The sequence below is a fragment of the Clavelina lepadiformis genome, chromosome 5 (assembly GCF_947623445.1).
Source record: "Clavelina lepadiformis chromosome 5, kaClaLepa1.1, whole genome shotgun sequence".
Lineage (NCBI taxonomy): Eukaryota > Metazoa > Chordata > Ascidiacea > Aplousobranchia > Clavelinidae > Clavelina > Clavelina lepadiformis.
In genome coordinates, this window is record NC_135244.1 from 15,262,531 (window position 1) to 15,285,934 (window position 23,404).

At 36.2% G+C, this 23,404-nt stretch overlaps 3 protein-coding genes and 1 long non-coding RNA gene across 5 annotated transcripts; 3 read left to right on the forward strand and 1 right to left on the reverse strand.

Moving 5' to 3' along the window:
• Positions 1-871: 871 nt before the first annotated feature.
• LOC143461013 (uncharacterized) lies at positions 872-2,039 on the reverse strand. 2 transcript variants are annotated; one of them, XR_013117981.1, is made up of 4 exons: positions 1,888-2,039; positions 1,356-1,806; positions 1,205-1,272; positions 872-1,108 (listed from the first exon to the last, which is right to left on the reverse strand). It is a non-coding gene; the product is annotated as an uncharacterized LOC143461013 (long non-coding RNA). The 2 variants fall into 2 exon arrangements; XR_013117982.1 differs by lacking the exon at positions 1,356-1,806 and having other exon boundaries at positions 1,888-2,038.
• A 1,885-nt stretch (positions 2,040-3,924) lies between these two features.
• On the forward strand, positions 3,925-8,831 carry LOC143460388 (uncharacterized). The gene is made up of 12 exons (XM_076957878.1): positions 3,925-4,232; positions 4,406-4,502; positions 4,572-4,666; positions 4,850-4,952; positions 5,056-5,228; positions 5,370-5,477; positions 5,642-5,696; positions 5,997-6,115; positions 6,392-6,509; positions 6,596-6,831; positions 7,006-7,192; positions 7,312-8,831. Exons 1-12 carry the CDS (start codon positions 4,106-4,108, stop codon positions 8,015-8,017), a joined length of 2,124 nt encoding a protein of 707 aa, XP_076813993.1. The 5' UTR covers positions 3,925-4,105; the 3' UTR covers positions 8,018-8,831.
• A 1,189-nt stretch (positions 8,832-10,020) lies between these two features.
• LOC143460283 (uncharacterized) lies at positions 10,021-14,647 on the forward strand. Its single transcript, XM_076957731.1, has 13 exons — positions 10,021-10,572; positions 10,699-10,773; positions 10,881-10,983; positions 11,168-11,276; positions 11,468-11,543; positions 11,778-11,879; positions 12,005-12,194; positions 12,330-12,413; positions 12,508-12,695; positions 13,018-13,162; positions 13,285-13,381; positions 13,470-13,548; positions 13,893-14,647. The coding sequence occupies exons 1-13, from the start codon at positions 10,509-10,511 to the stop codon at positions 14,285-14,287; spliced, it is 1,707 nt and encodes a 568-aa protein (XP_076813846.1). The 5' UTR covers positions 10,021-10,508; the 3' UTR covers positions 14,288-14,647.
• Positions 14,648-18,433: 3,786 nt separating this feature from the next.
• LOC143460376 (uncharacterized) lies at positions 18,434-23,401 on the forward strand. The gene is made up of 12 exons (XM_076957860.1): positions 18,434-18,645; positions 18,788-18,859; positions 19,060-19,162; positions 19,470-19,566; positions 19,654-19,723; positions 20,179-20,296; positions 20,792-20,863; positions 21,247-21,320; positions 21,414-21,537; positions 21,641-21,755; positions 21,828-21,930; positions 22,127-23,401. The coding sequence occupies exons 1-12, from the start codon at positions 18,558-18,560 to the stop codon at positions 22,594-22,596; spliced, it is 1,506 nt and encodes a 501-aa protein (XP_076813975.1). The 5' UTR covers positions 18,434-18,557; the 3' UTR covers positions 22,597-23,401.
• The last annotated feature ends 3 nt before the right edge of the window (positions 23,402-23,404 follow it).

The following is a 23,404-nucleotide window of genomic DNA, read 5'->3' on the forward strand; positions in this document are numbered from 1 at the left end:
TACGTCATAACTAAGCGCTTAAACCAAGACCCATTGGAGGCCTATTTCGGTCATATGAGACAAACTGGCCGTCGAAATGAAGTGCCTGATATTCACCAATATGCACAATTTGAAAATGTGATAATGTGCAAAAAGAATATCAAGTCACTTAAGGGGTCAAATGTAAATCACGTTATTGACTGGAAACATGGTGATGTTTGCGATGATCCAATGCCGAAGCGAAAAAAATAACTTGATTTCGAGTGTTTTGACAGTCTGCTTACAATACAGTTACACTTAATCCTTCTTGAGCTAAAACTGACGAACTACATGTAAGAAGACAACTATGTAATGTACATTCATTTTAATGATTTTCTCAGACCTACATTTTGATCAGAGGTTACATGCAGTACTGAATTTAAATGATTGGCTTTTTGATAGCATCTAATCTTCACGTAAAATTTACATATTTTCATGCACAATTTTTGCAAACATTCATCAAAAACAAGATTTTCAAATATATCTTTTATGTTACAAACACTCAAAGAAGACATGCAACTTTCCATGATGTGCTCCTTTATGTCTTGTTTCCTAAAGACACTTTCTACATACATCAACAATTTCACTAGTGATTTCGCTGGAACTGCAAGATGTCCATAATTGTTATTATTTAAAGCGGAAATCAAGGAACTATTAGTGGTTTCATTACTATAATCAGTTAAACAAGACAATAGATCTATTTCTCTCGGATTTATACAGCGCTTAGTGAGTTTCTGCAAAATATAACCACCTATGTACTGAATTATGAATTCTTCGTCTCGGGTTAACTTGTGTAATGTCAAGTGTTTACCCTTTTTGTTGTGTGCAACAGTGGTAACGTGTGATAAAAATACATCAAACAATTTTCGTGTTAAACATAGTAACAATTTTCTTGGCAAGAAAAATAGTGATGGGATGCACGTAATTCCATCACATGAGAATTTATGAAACAGTTCATCCGGTGAACTGTACGAAGAAAATAGCTTCATGAAATAGTTAACCGCATCTGCAGTTAGATCTGTTTTAACGCCACCCACTGTTTCCCACCATTCCATCAGCTTTTCTCTTGTAACATTATTGCAAGAAGATTCTGCAAGACAAGTGTAAAATTAAGTTTGTTTGATTTTTTTAATCGGAATCTGCCAATGATAGAGCTCAAAAAGAAATAAGTTTCAAACAAATATACCGTGAGCAGTTTTTTGATGAGCCAGCAAAGTTTCATTACTTGTGCAGTTATGCAAACATTGTCCACATCTGCAAATAAATATTTTCATTATCAGATTAAATGACATCAATATATCAGTACAGCATTACTTCAAATATTCGTTACGGCTTACATTAATTTGTTGTTTTGCTTGGCTGTTTATTATAAATTGGCGAGAACGTACACTCTGGGTGACCGCCATACAGGACAAGCTCAACAGCAGTTGGCTTGTAATGAAATGGTTGTTTATCGTTCCTTTGCCTGTAAGAACGACCACTTCAATTACAATGTTTGTCTGTAGAATTGCTTAATGTCCTCGAAGTGAAATGAGTCTCAGGTCGTTGTTTCGCTTCTCTTAATCTTAGAATCAATTGTACACCTCGACAACTGTATAATCTGGTTATATTGGAGTTTCATTGAACGAACAAATCAAGATAGAACATTGTGACAGCAACAGCACAAAGACATGTTGCGGCGTTGAACGTAGAAACCAAAAGGACTGAATGAATCAAAATGCACGCACAGGGGAAGCAGTCGATTACGTCACGCAGTGTTATGCTTCATTGATTCCATAGATGAGAATTCTATGTAGTACACAATTTTATATTATATTAAGTGATATATTTATCACAGGCTAATTGATTAATAGGCATATCGTATCTTACATGAAGTTTGCTGCATCGTCTTCTGGGTCACAATCTATTTCAATAATTAACTTCAAGTTGACATCTATTAGATCCCAACAGCTGCACCACAATAACAAGATCTGAAATCAGACTTTCAGTAGCCTATTTTAATGACACAACACCTGCAACATAAGGCCTATGCTAATGAGTTTAGTTGCTAATTGCCTGCATGGTCGAAGATAAATGTGGTGAACAAAAAAATCTTCCCGCGCAACTCAAGTAGGCTAAGCCATGCCTTGATACAAAACAGCAGCATTATCAGTTCAAGGAACTGAAACTAAGTTAATTGCTGAACCTAAAACTCTCACCTGATTTCATTAATTAATTTCAATTAAAATTAACACCCAATGGATCCCAACAACTGCACCCTAATAATAAGACTAATCTGTTCCAGCAGCAAACAGATCTGAAAATCATTGTCGTCGTCTGCATGTTTATTGTTATGTAGTGAACCGTGACCGTGGAGAAAGTAGAATATGCTCCAAGAGAATAAAAGAAACAAACATGACGTCATGCGCAAAAGAGAAGTTTCTACTCATGTGTTTAAATCTCTTTGCTGTACCTGAATAGCAAAATTACTACTTGCGTACAGCTTTAATATTGAGAAAAGAAGATCATTCCTAACAGACTTAAAGAGGGCTTCGACAAAAACAGAGAGCATACTTTACACCAAGTTTATACTGCATGGCAATAAGTGGTGATTTTCAGAATTTCATCAGCATACTTCCAGTATTTGTAAGTTACGGCAATTTCATAAATTGCAGTTGTTACAGTCCAAAATACATTCACTATCTAAAACCTTGCAGTGGCAATCCAAATTCGGGTCTTGTATTCATGACAAATGCATGCAATTGCATTCACGGTTTTACGTCAATAATTGAACTCATTGAGCATTTTATATCCATATTTCAATTAATCCGTCATCTTAACTTATTTCGTTATTTTTACTCCAATAAGCCGGTACAAATTAGTCCCAGCATTAGTTTCTTCCACAGTTCTTAGCACAATAAATCGAAAACCGTAAACGTAATTTTGTAAATCGAAACCAGTACAGTATTATCGCAGTTAACCCTTTCAGGACGGCATTTGTTTTATCGTACTACACTGTTTTTTTTTCAATGTTTTTACTTCAATATATTTACAATTTCACATAATACAGGTTGAAACACCATAACATGACGTAATGCGAAAAGCTGATAAAGCTCGAAAAAGCTGGAAAAGTCGATGTACCGTGGGTTTTTGGGACAAATCTGAACCAACAGTCCACGCAGGCGATCCAGCGGGACATATATGTCCCGAGAGTCTTGGAAGGGTTAAGTAAGGTTAGGAGTGATCACTCACTACAACTTAACTACAGCACTTCTTCTGCAAAGACGCTAGCCTGCGGTAAGAAAACTAATAAAACATGAAGTAATATCAATAAAATCGCAATAACATGTGCGTCCATGGCGTTTTAAGAAGGCAAAAGGCGATTTAAAATTAACGTTTTCAAACAAAATTGACATTGTAACGGTAAACGAGTTATTAGGATGACATCACAATGGCTATTATGACGAACATCCTCGTATATTTCAACAAACGTGCATAGCCTGAAGCAATGTGAAGAACACTGAAAACTATTTCGGTCTCAGAAACAGCTCATAAGAAAACCAAGGATTTAACCAACATTTTTTTAACAAAAGCAGGGCAAAGTTGATGCTCAGGTTACAACAGTGTGCTGTTTTCTGCTTCAAGTCCTTAAATCGTATATAAAATATGAAATAAAACGCTGAGGTTAAAGGATGGTTTAACTAACCAAATAGTTGATCAAATTTCGTACTCTCACTGCAGAAAAGAAGTAAAACGGGTTTTGGTTGTCTATACAACGCACAACCACAAGACTGTGTTTGTATTTATTAAGTAGCAAGTTTAATTAGAGCTTGATGTCAAGAAAATGTACGTATGTAGCATTAGGCAATATGACAGTTTAAAATTTTTCCAAAATTTCTGTAGGTTACCGGTACATATATTTTGGAATATTGGATGGTTAGGTGTAGTTAAGCACGCCGATATTTGGGCCAAAGTAGCATTACGTCATAACGCCTTTTTATTCAGGCATTGATAGGGATAGACGTGTTTTTCTTTACTTGATATTACAGTTGAAATGACAACAAATATGAACTAATTTATCTATTCGCTCACAAGACCTTCGTGGAAAATGAAAGTTTGTTTTTGGGCTTTTGTATGTTTTCTACTCATCGTTGACCAAGTTGTTAGCCCAGTTCTTGCCCAGCAAAATCAAAGAAACAACAATAAAAACAAAAAGAAGCAAACAAAGAAGCCTGGTAAGTAAAAGCTTTTGACTTGCCAGAAATAACATACAGTGTAAGTTTACCAGCTTCCGTTATTCGCCTGAACACAGTTAGCAAACGTCTCCTTTAGGTTACATTTAGCAGAAATTGCGTTTCCTCAATGTAACCAAGCCCCATATTACTCAATTCTACCTTTCTTACAATAGTGGGGGGGAAATGGAGACCGACTGTGGTACGAAACGGTGGTAACAATCAGAGGAGACCGGCACCAACAACAAAGACGGGAAACAGAGCTGTGAGCAGGTACGCCAAAAGATGAACGTACCTCTGCCTATTTTTCACTCGAAAATTCTTGCAAATTTTCACGTACAGTCAGAATAACCAGAGGCGAAACCAGTTGTTTGATGACATCGTGAGACCACCACTACAGAGATATGAGGGAGAAGCTCCGCTACAAAAACCTTCTTGTGAGTGAAAAACAACAGTAGGCTACGTCTCAATACACTTGCAGATAAAAACACTGCCTAAGTTGTAGGTTTACGTGAATTTCGGTTCGAAAGATAAGATGTACTTTTATGGAATGGGGTAAATGTACTTTGTATTTACTTTCCAAAAAAAAGTAAATTGATTGAAATCGTTATACCTGTTAGGGACTCACTGTCTTCACGGCATAACTGTTGATAGCAACTGGGCAAGCGTCACAAGTCCAAACTATCCGAGCCCTATTAGCGGTCAAATGCAATGTACTTGGGTGTAAGTATAATTAAAAACATTTCCTTTGCTAGTTTGCTTGAACATTGTGTTATTGGATCTAACGGGCTCGAAGCATTTACCATATTTTGCAATACACATGCAGTTTCACCGGCACGAGAGGAAAGCGTCTCAGGATATCATTTAACGATATCGACCTTCAACCACAGCAAGGGGGCCGTTGTGGCTCGCAATTTGTAGATGTAATCGACTTAGCTCTGTTGAAATCCCAAGGAAGGTTTTGTGGAAATGATGTTCCGGGAGATTATGTTTCAACTGGTAAGTTCCCGCATACCACCAGGGGTACTACCTTTTACTGAAAGAATTTTGAATTACGAGCAACTTTGATTGTATTATATTTATACACAAGTCATTAAAACATGGTGAGAATATAGTGACTAAGATGCGCTTTTACGATAGGACACCAAATTCGACTTGACATTCAAGGAGATACAACACTTGTACCTCATAAAGGGTTTCAAGCGGCAGTTCGTGTCGAAGACTTATCTCTTCAGCCTGGATTAAGACGTAAGTAACTCGGCCGAAACAAATCCAAGTAAATGTTCAAACAGGCTACAGTAAATATACAGTAACACTGCAGTATATAGAATATACCGTTGATTACATTTTGGCTATCGGTAAGTACAAAGAAAATCTATATACGACTTATAAAAGTGTTTTTATTACCACAGGAAGAAGTTTAATGTATGACGGTCCGCTTACAACTACAACACAAGCACCAATAAGGTATATATACTGTATATAAGGGTGTATACGAATATGTAACAATAGTCTCAGCTTGGCAGGCTTTTTTAAAGTTTTGCCTTGGCGATCGCCTAGAAATTTTAAGAGACTGCAATTACGTAAACTAAGTATGTAAAAACTATTAAACAAATTATTTATTATTAGCATCTGTCTTTTTGAGGAATCATTTGAAAAATTAAAAAGACCGTTTCGATCCCTCAAATGCACCTTAGAAAAGCACTTCAGCATCACTTTAAAAAAACTATAGATGTAAACAGAACGTTTCATTACCTTTTCACACAGAACAACAAGAAGGCGATTACCAACAACAAAGAGAACGACAACATCTACTGCATCTTACTCACTTACCAGGGACCCGGGAGTATACTATGGAAATCATCAACAACCAAATATCAACATTAGTAAGTTTTCGCAGTAGTTAGTTTCATTTGTGTGAAAGTAACGATAATGCATATAGACTTGACACTTATGCCAGTTGTTTCGTACACATGCGGGACATATATTTGCAGTAATAGGTGTGCTATACTATCTGTTCATAAGCCAGTAAACCAATGCCTTGTTTGAACTGTTTGTCTTCTGTGTATTTTAGTACAAAAGTGTGGTACCAGCAGATTTGTGACATAATGGTGGCTTTTTGCGTTGTTTTTGTAATGAATCGAATGTTTGTTATTTTACAGAAATAGCTAACGATGGTAATAATAATTCTCCTGCAACGGAGACTATCGCATTATATGTCTTCATCGCATTGTTTTGTCTATGTGTCTTGTTGTCGGGAATCGGTTTTGTTTTTAGAAAGTAAGTCGTGATATGAATTTCAATGATCATGTAGCAATATACAATCCTCAATTTTTTTAATGCCATAAAACATTTTTTGGTTTTAGACCACTTTACGCAAAGTACAAGAAGTTTAAAAACAAGAACAAATCTGCTAAACCCTTGAAAGAAGAAGATAAGTCGGACGACGAAAAGAAGAAGAGCGATTCATCGGTAAAAGAAGAGCAGGATGCTACTTCCCAAGAAGACCGGGCGTTTTGTCATGGTCGCTTTGAACTTCCGGGAGGTGCAGATGGCACTCCTACTCTTGGCGGCAGACGGCGCAGAAGTGTTATGTTTGAAGGTAATCTGCACAGAAAGCATAAATTTTGTTTAAAAAACTTTTCGATATCGTTGCTAAAGTGCCATGATGTCACGGAAACTGTCATTTGGATCGAAGTATTACACAATCAAAAACTGCCCATGAGGTAACGTTAACTATTCTGTGAGAAGTTCTTAAGTAACATTTATATTTCAGATGAGGTATTAGCAGGATTGGACACCGACTCGTTGCCTCGTAACACGAGTTCAGCTTCGAATAAGAGTGATGATGACATCGTTCGTAATGATCGGGAGAGCGACATATGCAGATCAGAGAAGAGTTTAAGTAAAGCTGCACCAGCAGACTCAGACTTACATTTTCAAGGGTGGAATTATCCCCACAGGTTGTTGAAGTCATTAGTTTAACTTTAACATGTCATTATACGTGTGTTACATTGTCCCGTAAAATCTTCGAACTTCTTGAACAATATGAATTCATCTGAGATGTTTTTTCACTCTCCAGTGAACCGATTTATGAAGTTGACACAATGTCGGTGCAATCGTATTCCTCAGCAAGATCAGCAAGTAGGCATCCTGACCATGAAACCTACAAACATAAGAAGATTATGGAGCAAAATAACGCAATGTTTTACGACCATGAAATATATGCGCCTCACTCGGAACCCGTCTACGCATCTCACGCAAACGTTCAACCTTTGTTTCACTTGGGTGTACCGACCGTCAGCCAGTACGCGATGGGGCCAAGTTACCCAGGACCACCAGTTATGCCGCCCCAGTATGATCCTGCCTCCGCATACATGATGGGTCAACACCCGGCCGGTAACTATAATGGTTACAATATGCAGTATATGCCAAGACACGATCTAGGCTCTCACTACGATCCGACGCCGGACTACGCAAGAGGAAGATCGCTACCACCATCATACAGCGAAAGAGATACATACGATGTGGAGCAAAGGAGAATCACTGCGGAACCGACGGTGCAAGATGAAGGTTTGATAGAGAAGCAACAAAGAAAGGGGACAGTAATGATGCAGGACTTGTGTGGGATGCGACCGAGTAAAAGTTTAGGCGATCTCACTTTGGCTGCCTCCGATGTAGCAATCAATGAAGCACAAAGGGTATCATCTCAGTCCATTGCAGACCTGCCCGTTGAAACAAACTTTTTGAGAAGGCAGGTTGAAAGGCGACAAAGCTTTTCGATATGAATGTTATGCTGCTGTGTATTATTTCGATTTTGAGGTATACATTTTACCGGAAATATAGTACGCAATGGAAACAAAATGGTTTATGAAAGCATTTGGTCACGCCCAAGGAACGTTGTTTTCGCTAAACGCTCGTTGACAGAAGTATGCAAAGAGTGGAATTTAGTCAACTTATGCACTCTCACATCAGGATAAAGTGATCCCATTATACCCTTCTGTGGGCGTACATTTCTTTACTCGACACAAAAGATTTAAGCCTACTGCACATTGGAACTCTCATGTAAGACCTTGACGTCTTTTCCTTCGTTTGCTGTATTGAGTACTGCTCTAAAACTGTATAAATTATTACTGAATCGTGCACATAGCATGTAGCACGAATGGCTTTTTACAAATAAAAATGTGTCTATCTTATCGACTATGCCTGTTAGACATAGCTAGTTTGTGAAGACATCTACCATCTCGTCCAATGGCAAGACCGTTTTCGTAAAACAACAGAACTAAAAATGTGAGGGGAAAAGAACACTTTTAATGCAGGATTCATGAATATTTCTTCATACAGACGCAAAACACATGCTTTTTCACAGAAAAAATGTTGTGAAATGTCAAGTAACTCGCCAGCATAAATGAAGTGACGTTTACTACTACTCGACTGAAAGCACAAGCCGATTTTCAACTGTGCACTGACGGAGAAATTCAATTACATTGGCCAAAGTATGCGTGTTAACCGTATTTTGATTCGTCTTATCACTAAAGTACTGTTGCTCAATTGTTTTTGATCAACTAATCTGAAAAAGTCGTTAATAAAGCTACTAAATGACCAGGCTTACCCCTTTAACCAGATGAAAGTACAGTATACAGAAACACGTTGTTATGAGTGAATGACGTCACTATGGCTGGGCCCTACAGCACCACCATAAAAGCATAATTTCAAGACAAAGCAATGTGACATCAATACTCACTTAATTAATTGCCAGCCGGGTATTATTGTTTATGGATGGGGACAAATTTGCCGCAGCTTTTGTTCTGATTCGACTCGCGTTGCTTTTCTTTCTTTTAACAATTTAGCAACTTTGTGCAAAAGCGGAACATTCCGATAAAAGTTAATTACGCGTAATCTGCACAACCGGAACAAATTATAAACCGGCTGGGAATCCGGGATTTGCATTGATACTACTGCCAGGCAAAGCAAAATTCGCTAACATAACTTCTCACCTTGGAAGTGTCTGTTATTGGATGAAACAACTAGGAGTGATTTTGTGAAGGCAAAGCACTACGCGATTGCGTTTCTTGACGAAGTTGTGAACATTTTGACTTCGTTTTTTTGTAGAAAATCCATAACGTTCAACATAAGCCAAAAATATTCAAGCGCAAAGATCTGGTGACGTCTAAGTTTTGCGGTTATTATAATTAGATAGAGTTCTTAGATGTACGCTTTTTCTGGATATGGTCAAAGCAAGAGCCAGTAAACAAAATAACAAGCCACACTTGATCTTTTTTTAATAGTTGTAAGTTGAATAAGTTGTAGCCTATGTGCACAGACATTCAGTAGGACTAATCGGAACGTTATTTTCAAAGAAAGTATGTGTAGCTTAGCTAACGTTATCAGAGGACTAACAAAATTCACACAAGCATAGGAAATAATAACATTTTTCACAAATACAAAGTTGATGTTATATCGGTTGCTTTTTTATGTGACAAAGACCGTGAAGAGAACTTCGGATAAATTTCTTACAAATTAAATTATATTTTAGGAAAAACTGACAAATATTAAAATTGTACTTATAGACATGACACATCTCACTACATCATACTTAATAAAGACGAAATAGTAGTTATCGCCGAAGGCGAAAAAAATGAGTTGTCGAGCACGTTATGAGCTGTGGGAGGCTGATGTCATTTTCTTCGTGATTATTGCTTTCTTCTATAGTTAAGGTCTGCCTTCCTCGCCTTTGTGGTTTAACGAAAACAGTGAGGTTTGTTTCTTTTATATTTTCCTGGACGAAGCAAGGAAAACGATTTCGCAAGTGACTAACGTAACAAAAGTCCATGAAACATTACGATTATTGGACATTAGGTTAAGCAGAATTCAAGTACAGTAAATAATTAAATGAAGTCGTAAAAAACAAGTTTGATCTCAGCTTAAGCAAGTGTTTAAAAGTAGCCGAGCAAGAATTAGGTAAAAATGTAAGTTTTAGTTCAACGACTTAAAGATATATTTTCAGAAGTGTTTGTGCTGTATTGTGTAGCGTAGGTAAAAACAGTAAAACTGCCAGTCTGTGCACAGCAAATTGATAACAAGAACAATATGAATGCTAAACACAAAACGCCTAATTGTCTTTATGACAGGTTAAATGACAGCTTTACATTGCTGTTGCAAAAACATTAGTATTTATATCAACATTAGTTTATATAGGAAAGTTAGAGACAACTATCTTTTACTGTGATCTTACAGTAACCGATATGAAGAAACTACTGTGATTGAAGGTCAAACGCAATGTATAACTGCAGCGTTATTTTGCTGCTGGTAGTCTGTTTTTCTTGCTTATCTTTGCTGGCAGGTTAGTATGACTGACTTCGTTCAAACAGCATGACAACGATCATAGAAACAAGATGTCATACCACAGTAAAGTACTAACACTTTTAGCTGACAAAATAAAATCATTAACGAAATTTTTTTAAATTAGATGGGCAGAAAAATAAGAAAATTACCCCTCCTAAGCGACTTTCACCTGGAGAAACACCAGTCCAAGAACCAGGATGTAAATCTTTCCTTTATCGTAGAAGCTATATAAAATGTCGTTTACAGTAACACAATGTGTGTAGTGGTTTTCAACACGTCAAAATATTTATTAAAAGTTTTTTTTAGGGAAACACTGCCTCAGTAACACAAGAGCTGGACTAAATTCCAAGCTATTACGAAGCCCCGGATATCCAAAACTGGCACCAGTACAAATGCAATGCTCTTGGATGTAATAGACCATATCATATTCCAAAAAATCAACTAATCCATACCATATTGCTATAATAATTCATATAGCAAACTAACAAAGCAAGCTGGGATTAGTCCCCAATACTTTGCTTCTGAATAAAAGTGTTTAGCATAATATGCTGAATAAACTATATGTATTTATAACAATACATATCTTTGTACAGAATAGAAGCACCAATCGGTTATCGTGTAAGAATTGCATTTAAAGACTTACATATGTCAGCTGCAGCTGGTGATGGTCCATCAAAGTCATGCCGATCAGCCTACATAGATGTAAATTTTCTGGGATATAAATAACAAAATATTAATACGACAAATTGTATTTATTAAACTTGCTTATACTTCTGAAACTATTAATAACCAAACTTAATCCACAACTAAGGGGACATTTTTGCTAATTAATCTATTTTAAAGTAATATAAAATATTGCATTAAAAATAACAATACAAAGAAACTATCTACAGGTGATCGACATGACAGCAGAAAAGTCTCAGGGGCGGTTTTGCGGGAGCAAGGCACCCGGAGATTACGTTTCTATAGGTAAAATTTAAAAAAATTTACTTATACAATAAATATCGTGAGGTCGTTAATGTAAACGCTATAACTTGTGCTAACCTAAGTTGTTTGTATTGCATTTAGTATCTATTGGAATAGCATTTAGATTTTAGTGGCATAGGTCTTTTGACCCATTTCGTAGAAAACTCAAAGCTCGGAAGAAATTTTGTTACTCAGAATCCACAAGTTATTATTTGATTGTGTATTGCCGTTATTCAGGAACATACTTACGCATAGATCTACAGGGAGACAAATCTCGCTTTGTTCATAGAGGATTTATCATCAGCTATTGGGCAGTCAAGGAAAGGCCTGGGCTAAGAGGTGTATTGATCAAACTACTAAAAAATGTGATTTGCTCCTACATAGCGTGTGCCGCCCGTGTCTTATGATGACTTATGCTTTTTCTCACGTTGTTTGCAACTACTTTTTGATTATTATGATTTCAGCCCGTAGCAGCTTTCCGTCACCTTCTGATTCGGAACCAGGCAAAGTAAACGTGAATGAATTTAAATCCACACTACAAAGAAATATTAACGCTGCCAGTAATTCTGCTGCAAGACCAAGGCCACCAGGCTCTCGAAAACTTATGTATGCGTCAGATCAAAGATATTCAAAACCCATCTCCACGACTAGACGGTGAGTAAAATAATACAATCTCTTTAGAACTGCTATACTATGCATTAATATATGAACAAAGACTTTAATAAATGGACCTTGCAGTTGTAATACAGTACGTTAATATAACCGTCTTTATTTCAATATATGTTTCAGACCGAATAGCGGCTGGGTCGGAGGCAATGGCTTAGGCCCAGTAATTACTACTACCCAAGGTGGAGCAAAAGTCTCGTTTAAAACGTAAGCATAGATCTTTTGAGTTTGGCTTTCTTGTACCGATGCAAAATTGTGTGAACTTCTTATTATGCAAAGACAAATATTGTCACCTTTACAGTCAAACTCCAAAATCAAGCGGAAACCGAATCACGGCTGTTGATCTAGCATCTTCTAATAGCAACAAAAACAATGGAAACAAGATAACATATAAACAACTAGAGGAAAGTATGGTCGGGCCGGATAGTAACACAGGAAAGAGTGACGGTGGTGGACAAGACCAGTATTACGGAGAACACAATCAACCAGGTTATAAACACCAAATTGACAGGGTCTACCGTAAGATGCACACCATGTACGGTGCCCAACTAGGAACGCTTTTGTTGGACCCGGTAAACACACACAAATAGAGAAGTTCTTTGCGGCCAAGGAAAGTAAACAGTACCATGCACATTTAATGGATTTAAACCTTATCTAATTATTTATTTGATACTGTTAGGGTCGATTTGGGCAGCCGATTTGGGGTAGATCCTCAGAATAAGTTCTGATATTCTGATAAATTGTTACACAGCAAACGAAAATTGAAAATTTACAAATGGCCCGGTCTGCAAGCTTTTGGTTTTATACACAGAGAGCAATGTGATACTGACGCCGGAACGGAAGAAGTCAACAACAAAATCTGACAACGGGGGTTTAACACAGAATCATCTAATTATAATCGCGGTGGTTATCGTGACATGCTTTTTGATAGTTGCGGCAGTATTTTTCTTAAGGAGGTTAGCCACAAATCAAAATTTAAGCTGCAGTTTGTTATAAACCTTTGAATATTGTTGAAATGGGAGTGGTCCGATATCAAAAGAAAATACAGCACAGTGTTCAAGATTGATTATTATTTTAGATTCTATTGCAAAAAATACAAAAAAGAAAAGGGTTCGAAGTCATCAATGGATAAAGAACAGAAAAATGAAAACATAGGAATGGTCGCACCGTCCCCGGTATGCTTTGATGTTTCATCATATACCCCGTTAGAAGTGATCCTGCTTGACCTAAGGTTGATATTGGATATATTTATGTTTCCGACAGAATCGCAACTCGTCACTGCCTGGACTCTCTCGGTCAGGATCTCTTCGTTCCATGCACTCCCACGTGTCCTTCCATCCAGGTATGGAACATTTACTATTCAATAACATAATGTTAACGACACAGAGTTGTGATCAATTGTCAGTTTAAGTATGGTGGAAGAGCACATGGTTCAATTCACTGCATGCTGTATAAGGAAGTGGTTCCCATAGTGGGTATCCGCAGTGAAAAGCATATAGGGGTCTCCAGAGGGAGTGCGAAATGCTTTTCTTCATGCCTTGCTTTGTAGGCTATACGTAAACAAGGGGTCCCAAGCCAATGGTTTAAAACATTTTGGTCCCCGTGGGGTCGGAAAGGCAACCGCTATGCTATAAGGTGAAACAATAAATAGGTAAAAATTTCTTAACTTCCTGTACTTGTTTGTAGATGTAATAGAACCGTCGCAACATCTTTCAAGACTCAATTCACATCAATTTTCCCCGCGGCATGTAATGGCCTCGGATACAATGCCACAGCAAGGACTATCACGACACCAGTCGCTTGTGGCACGTCACAACGCGATTTACAACAATCACAACGCCATTATGATGCAAGCACGCGAAGATAACGCTCCTCATCGGAACCACCATCGGCGAATTAGCGCGAACAGAGCAAGTTTACGGCGCCCCTTACCCCCCATACCAATTAAACAAGCCGATAAAGGGAAAGACGTTGATGAAGATTATTGCAGCGGAAGCGACGAGGATCCCGACGTTAAGACGTTGCGCCGAGAATTAAGTCCGTGGGAAATGGAGCAAAAAAAGAAAAAATTTCGTCGATGACGTCGATCGAATCTTGATTTCAAACGTTTTACCGTAAACAAGTCAGGCCGAAAATTTTACCGTTTTGTTGTTGCACCTTGTTTGTCTCGTGGAGCACAAATTGCAAAGATTACTGCTCCAAAAACAGCAGCAGACTTTATGAAAAGCAATATTAATTGCACATTAAATCGGTTGCTATGTACTTACGATGTCTCATTGGATACTATCACTATACATGTCAACAAAAAGCAGGCAATTACACGGTTTTGCAGTTGTACAGTATTTGCTTTGAAAAATTGGAAGAGCTCCTATAACTATTTAATTATTAACCATATTTTTCACCGCAACGCGATAATCTAAATAAAACAAAATTGCAGTGGGCCATCTTATATTTATGCAATTGCAAGCATTAGGTTTCAGAAAAATTAATTACGCTTAATTATACTCATAAGAGTTTCGATTTATGACTGAGGTTAACTATGAAGACCAGGCTTGAGTTGATGAGGTTAAGTCAACCCAACTTTCAAGACGTGTACCCTGGCAGCCAAACTCGTTATTCCACTCTATGTTACGCAATCACTGCTTTTTCCTTTTCTGAAGGTTTTCATGTGGCTATTTTAATACGAAAAATCAAACACAACATATTAACCTCATTATATGGGCGTTATAAGCGACATACTCGTCAAATCTAATTAAATTGTTAAAACAGATAATCTGTACCTTTAATGTTTTTGAATGCTGATTCTTTGTATGGCAAGGTATCAACTATATGGGGTAAAACAGAATAAAACCATGAAAGAAAGGCTTTGAACGAATTATCAAAAAGGATGAAGGATATTACATTCTTTATTTAAAAGTTTATCATCAATTGAAATTGTTTTTTTTTTGCTAAACTAAAATCTATCAAACTATGATGTTAGTTGTCTTCTTGTCTATAAAGATATTTTGCATGTGTAAGATATGCATTAGCAAGCAACACGTATATGAATTATATCTGGCAGTTGAACGAAACAGAAAAACGAAAGTTGTTTTTATTTTTTATCTTGCATTGCCCGAATTGAATTGAATAGTTTATCGAAGTACCCAACATGAGCAAGCTATTACAAAAGCATCCACAAGGTATTACAAAAGTAGCACTACGAAGCCGATTTTCAAGTTGATATCTTTCGAGCACCATGCCACGTGATCAGCAAGCGCGGTGAATTTATAACACCGTATCGTGGTTATTTTTTAAATGATTTTTGTACTATATGTTTTGCCTTACAAAATAGCGATTTTTATTGGCGGTAACAGTGCTGCATGCTGCAGACATAAAACAATAAATCCTAATTTTCCGTTTAATGGGTTTAATAACCATGCCGTATATAGCGCCGTTCTAAAAAGAAAATTCGTAGTTTTGTAGTGAGTTTTGACTATCACCCTATCATCTGTCCATTTGCTGTTATTTAAAACCCTAAATCAGACGTAAAACCGATGGTTGTACAACGTTGTCATATAACTGATTACTGGCATAATGGTAATTACCACTCATTGTTTAAATTGCACGCTGGAATATATAGCCCACAATCATGCAGGATGTTAAAGCATACGAAAGTACCATACCAACTAAACTGTTGCCTGAAGTTTAAGTCTTTGACCTGAATGGAATTGTAACAATAGTAACAATATATTTTGGAAAAAACTGTCAGTTATACTGCCTTTTACAACTGGTCACAAGAAGGTCGTTTTGATTATGGTTATTAAAAAATAACTAGCCCGATATTGCTTATTCCTCTGTCAAAAACTCAGATATCAAAAATAATTTTTGCCTAATTTGGATTAAAATTGGAATTAAATTTCAATTTTAACTTTTCTCACTTAAAGTCTGATATTAAAATTTAACAAAAGTTTTTAGGCTGTAATTATATCTTTTGTGCAATTCGAATTTTATTCCCCCAATTCCCGCAAGTGACCATCTTTCCAAGTTGGACAGAGTAAAACGCATAACAGATAAGATAACATGAGGCTGTCAGGCAACAAGAATAGATGTAGATCGGATTCGTTAAAGCCTAATTTTTGCGAAACCCGTTCATATAATAACTAATAAAATAGGTCTTATATTTCGACGCTATATGCCCATATGTGCTGTGCTTTTATCAAGAACAAAAACAATTAACCAATAACTTCAAGGTATTTTATCGCACACGATTCGAAAACTACATGCAGAAGTTATTTTCAGAAAAACTAAAATTTTAAAGCTATAAATGTAGCGATACGGCATGTTTCTGCTAAGAAAATTTTTAAACACTGGTTATCGGCGTATGTATTCGTTATACATTAAAGTCAAAAGGTAATATGATATCAACAAATCTAAAGTGATCACAAATTGTTGCTGCAATTGTTTTATTACGCGTGTTTTATTTTTTTTTGAATAAATCCCTGCAATTAATTACCCTAGTAAATCTAAAAGCAGCATTGTTGTTACGATGCACCATTCTTGAAATAAAAGAAAAAAATGTTTAAAGTATAATTTTGCATTACCAGGACAATGTAACTGAAAGTATGCAGAGAGAAAATGCGAAAAGATACTAATTTTTGCTTATCTAATTATATAAAAAGCGAAAGTTTTAAAGTAATAATTTCTCATCGAGTTTAGTGCTCGTAATATTAAACACATCTGCTCTTGGGTTTTATATCCATATGCAGTTAATACTTTTAAATAACATCATTGACGGTTATTGAAAATAGAAATAAAATGCTATGCGCAAAGTTTTTAAAATTACTCGTATTTGAAAGACAATGCCTTGCCACACTAAAATAGTTTCAAACGCATTTATCTCCTATGTTCTATCTTTAATGAATATATCACCTTATTTTGTGAATTATCAAAAATATATGAGTTTCATGAGTTTTTTTGCTATTGGCCAGAAAACGAAATTCAACAAAATTCTAATTTTACATTTTTAGAGAACTTTTTTACTGTAGTTTTAAAAGAAATCGATGAGCTACTCATGAATGTTAGGTGTCAAGTTTAACAATAATACGTTTGACTCTTATACGACCAGCAGGTGCAATACGAATTTGTACCTGTACAACATTTATGGTTCAGCATGTGCAGTGAAATAATTAACGCATAAGGGGTTAAGGATTAACAAAGGGGCAAAAGTCAAAGATGTAAAGAGCTAAATGAGCAATATATCAGAAATCATTGTAAAACGAGCACAAAGCATATCGTATGTTCTGTAATATATTGTAACAAGGTAATTGCCAAAAATCGAAAAATGACACTTAACCGTAATCTTCAGTGTAATATAACAGTATAAGGCAGATCAAATCACGAGATTGCGCCATTACACGACCGCTGTATAGGTTGTAGAAGGCAACGGAACAGTAATTGTATACATCTAATGGTGAGACTATTTCTAAAGCCTGTTATGAACCAGATCGTCAATTTGACATTACCTTGAAACGCTGGGGGCTATTCACGGTAATTCTACGAGATTTACTGATGACGCTGGTGTCAATATAGTCGCACAGAAAGCGTACATATCTTGTATTAGTCGTGGTAGCCAATCGGTAATTTGGAAATACACTCTAGAGTTAGTACACACCGACTAGGTAAACTCATACTGTATTGTAATATATGTTACGTGCAGACTTGTATAACTCCGTAAACTAAGAGTCGAGTATTTAAGAACAAATTAACATGACGATTGATTTCAGGGAAAACATACTTCGCTAAAACATACCTATGAAGACTAGCAATGAAAAACCGGCAACGATTATTGCAGGAGAGGAGTACTTGCATGTGAGGATAGACATTTTAGATCATTTATCCCGACCGGAACTATGCATGGAAAAGCAGATTGCAAAGTAGCGTGTTTTTAATTATTTAAACCTTGTCCATTGCCCCATAGTCTGAATCGGATGTTATTCGTCAAAACAAAACTTGGAAACTCTAGAATAGATAGCTTTAGAAACAATCTGTGGCTGCTCCAAAGAGCAAAATATCAACAAGCTGGGGTAGAACAGTGTATGTTCTGCGTAAACAAGTTACAGTTCAAGTTTTATAAAATGAGACGTTGTTGCTCGTATTTGCGGCTTTGGTTAGACTGTTGTGTTTTTTTTGTTCTTGTTTTTGATATATTCTTAGATATTAATTTATTGTTTTGAATTTCCAACAGTTTTCGGAAAAAAGGTTTTAAAATTATCCCACTTTCTGCTTTTTGGTTTAAACCAGGATTTGTGTTCATTGATATGCTTTCTGATACTTATGGTGAAGTTTTGTTGTCAGTATTCTTTCTAAAACAAAATGAAAGATTTCCTTAAACTATGCTTGATATTAATGTCCAGTGTGTGCCCGGAAGCAAATGTTCGAAATGTACGCAGCGGTGGAAAAGGCAAGTGTACCGAAACTGTAAAACTTGCTTAAGGAAAATGTTTAGTCTAGAAATGTCTGAGATAAAACTTACAAGTCTAATTATAAAAGTTCTTAGATAACATGGCGATACATTTGAATAATGGTGTTATTGTTGTTTGTAGTCACCATCAGAACTCATATACAAGCGCCTGAAAAGCTACGAAAAGGGGAAGCTCCAGCATCAGATCCTGGCTGTAAGTAACAACATTTATGACAATAACTAAATAGCAACTTCAGTATAGGCTATATATACATATAAGCGTTATACGTGTATCTAAGCTATAGGTTGCTTCATTATCGAATTCGAGATAAATTTTTAGTTGTATTTCTAAAGAGCGACGACGATGACGATTTAAAAAGTATAAGTTACAATGCAATTAACTAATTATTGCAGGGACACATTGTGTAAAAAACATTCCGGCAAAGCTGAACTGGAGGGCTATTAACAACAAAGATTTTACAAAGATTGAAACTACGCAGTTTCAATGCACATGGAAGTAAGACCGTTTTCCTCATACAAGTGTATTTAAAACCTTTGGTGAACAAAATTGTTATTTCTTACAAAGTATAGGCAAATAGCATAGCAAATCAATGTTGACGGTTTTGAATTTATAAGGCCGAATAAAAAAGTTATCTTTAGGCATGTACAAATTGTTAACACAAACCAAAACAAGACTGTATACAGCCACTCGCTAAAAACTGTACGCTTATATTTGAAATGACTTCCACAGATTTTGCGTATGTAACGTAAAAGTGAACAAAGGTGAGTTAACATTTCTATCATGTGTTTCCATTGTTTGGCAGGATATATTCATTAGCCAATGAGCACGTTCAGATTTCAATTCAAAAACTAAATTTTGGCAGTGAAGAAGACAGCACTTGTCAACAACAGTTTCTTGAGGTATGTATGTTATAATACTATATCATAAATGCGCTACAGGTTTACCCATATGCTAAAGTTCAATACACATAACTACCTTCTTTACAGATAATTGACAGCGGCAAAACTCAAGGAAGGTATTGCGAAAGAAACAGACCAGGAGATTACGTTTCCAGTGGTAAGCTACCGTTAAAAGTAACGCAAATCTGCGAAATCACAAAGCGTGAATGTAACGTGCTATATAGCCTGACCTGGTACCAAGGGACGGCAAAAGTGCAAGAGGTCGAGTATAAACAGACCATAGCATGTTATTCCCAAACCCCGCACTTCTGTGTAATTCAGCGTTGTCCCTTTATAGACGTGCAGTTAAGCACACAACAGTCACATATAAATGCACAGCTCACAATTTGTAAATAATTAATTGATTGCAAGATATTTATTACTACTTATTACAGTGTGATAGAAATAATATTTTAGCGATGGTAACGCATCAAAGAAAAAAGACATGCATACAAAAACACACGCAAGAACGTAAACCCAAATAAGTAAATACACTGTATATTGTGGAAGCTTTTAATAAAATGAGCGAAGAATCTGAGTTAATATTGCCTACTAACCTTGTGTCTTGGCCAGGTTCGGCAGTACGCGTGGACATACAGGGAGACGATGAATTGGCCAATCTGGTGAGAAGCAAGAAATCTCCATTTATTATAATATATCGATCTGTAAAAAGCAACGAACCAGGATTTAGGTAAGGCCAATATAAAAGTTTAAATAGACATACTAATTTTTAACGAAACCTTTTGTAACATAGCTTGTAATAGTCTAGACTCTAGAAAGCTTTTCTTAAGTTATTTTATTAAGTTTATTACTTATTTATCTACAAGTTTACGAAGAAGTACAAAATTAGTTACAGCAGTCTTTTCTTTTATCCCTAATCCTTATAACTTTCCACATTTCCTTATAATCCTATATGTTTTGTATATAGAGAAATGTGAGTAGGTTTTTATCTTATAACCATATTTACAATATTGATAAAAATATAGCAAAATTGCAAGTTTTACGGTGATAATAATACTGGCAATTAAACACGACTATAAACATATATTACAAAGCTGACTCAAATTTGATGATGTAAATTGATGAGGGTTTATTGATTGGTTATAGCGGTCAAGCAGTGAAAATCGAGTAATATGGAAAGTATAATGACGATCAAACATAAAAATAACATACAATGTTTTAACAGGACTACAATTTCTAAGCCAAGAGAAAATGAATACGATCGGTTCCACATTACTACCAGTAACATCAGAAAGAAGTATGTAGTTTTTATTCTGGACCTTTCAAAGTATAAACAGTTCATAATCGTTTTCAGTAAACAAGAAGAAGTCGAAGAACTTCATAAAGCTTAACGTTGTATAATATATCGATTTACTGTATATCTAAAACATTATCAATGACACGTTCTGACCGGATAATTAGTCGCGGTAAAAGTCACTTACCTGTATACCTAAGGGCTATGTTCGACTTGTTTTCTAAAATGTCACTGTCAACGACAAATCTCGGTACATAGCAGTACACGAACGCAATACAGTGTTAGTCATAGCATAAGGCTGAAAATTTTATAAAGATCAGCAACAAAGAATCTTACTGACATTTTAACCAAAATACAGCAGCAAAACAGCATTTGTCATATTTCAGTAAACGACCAAACATCCAACGGCCAACCCATGTTCGAAATTCTTTCGGAGGAAGTGTAGAAATTCGAAAATCTGGTTTGTACCATTTTAAATGCAGTTTAATTATTTAACGTTCTTAAACATTTATTCACTGAAAAAGTAGTTTAACAAGATAATACCTCTATACAGATGACTACAATGACAGCCGAAATAAAGTCTTGATGTTCGGAGCATTGGATCTAGGTGGTTTGATAGCTGTGATAGTTTGCAGCATACTGGTAGTTCTTGTGGTGTTTCTAATTATACTCAAAAGGTATTGACGTATTGCAATCACTTTGTCAAAACTGGGTAAACATCATAAGCTAATGTGAGTCCCACAACAAGTTAGCTAACTAACCGACACGTTAATTCTACAGTTTTTGCTGTAAACCTGCTAACAAAGAGCGTGAAAAGCCAGATTCGAAAAACCCATATCCAGCAAACGGGATTCAAGCTGAAGAAGCTCTCTACCCTCCACCATATGGTTATGTGGTAAGCATAAAAAGTACGACTTATACATTGTTACCTTTGTGATTTGCTGACAAATATCATGTAACATTGCAGGACAACACGTTTCCCCTTCCAGGCAATGAAGAAATTTTAACATCTGAAGTTATTCAGCCAGCTACAAGCAAAAACAGCAATAAGCCACCTTCACTGACATCCAGTAAAAATTTAGTGTATTTTGTACAACAATGACGTAGTGACATAAAGACGTCTGAGTTAGGCATGTTTTTACCAATAGTCAAGAGGAACCACTAGAAGAGTAGGCAGTGCTTTCATGTAGATTTTAACTTTCTAAAAATTTATTATGCTCCAAGAATGTTATCGCTGTGTTAAAAAGTATTTAACAAAAATTTTAGAAAAAGATTCGGATGGACCAATATTAACCACAAGTAATCGTTCAGGAAAAGTTTCTCATAAAAGAAGCGCAGGATCAAATAAAAATAAATCTATTGCAAAAGATACCGAGAAGCTACACCACGGTGGCCCTAAAAGCAAAAAGAACGATGACGACTGTCGACAACTGCGATCAACACGAGCTGTCATCAAAAAGGAAGAACCCAGCAGAAGCCAAGATCGCCGCCTCAGAGCGAAAAAGTCCAGTAAATCAAAATCTTCGAAGTCAACAGACGCGCCTACTTCGAGGCATCGAAGTCACAAGCAGCATAAAGAAGAAAGAAAATCAAAATCCAGGAGTATGACGCGACACGAAAACCGAACTAAAAGTTCGAAGAGAGACACTTCACGGGCGAAACGCGATAGAAGCGAAAAATTGAGAAAGCCACGAAAAAGCGATCCAACACCACCCACAAGACACAGACGAAAATAAATCAAATCTAACGCAGGCTCTGCATTGAAAATTGTTGTTCCATTAAAGAAACGACGCATATTGTATATTTTCTAAACAAACCAAGGGAATGTCATAATATGCCCAATACAACATTTCAGCAAATCAATTACTGTGCGTGAAAAGCCTCAAAAGTACTCGCAGAAAAGAGCAAAAAGACTAACTGGCCAAAAATGTACAATGGCTTTGTACGCAGTTCTGCGCTAGCCTCTGGCGAAGGAGATAAGCTGCAGTGAAACGAAATTTCCATTTCAAATAAGCTGAAGCGATATTATCGACATATATCGAGGTTTCAGAAAATTAATCTAACGTTTTCTACGACTATATAAACTTTTTTGGTAACAGTTGGAACATCGGTACTAGATCTAGCCCACCACGTATTCCTTTATTTATTACATTGGACGCCAGCTTATGCATTATCTAGCAACAAATCAAGCAACCGAAACAACAAACATGTACTGTATAAAGCATTGCGCGTACCTTTTACTGAATTCAAACAGATGGAGCTTTGCCTTTTAGTTTTCAGAGTTTCATAATGACTACTCAACGTGTATAATATTTATTGTTTTAAATATTTGTAGCAAATTTTTAAATTTTCAATTCAATTTCAAATTTTTAAATAAATAATTGTGAATCTTTTAAGGAAGCCAAGTTTAGATAATATCAAGTACACATGTTAATTGTCATTATTATTGTGCTTGAGGTGCTATAGCTATTTTTAGCGATTGCTATTGTACACAGCAATTGTGTATTGTCGTTTTTTTTGCATACAAATCTACCGAACTTAGCA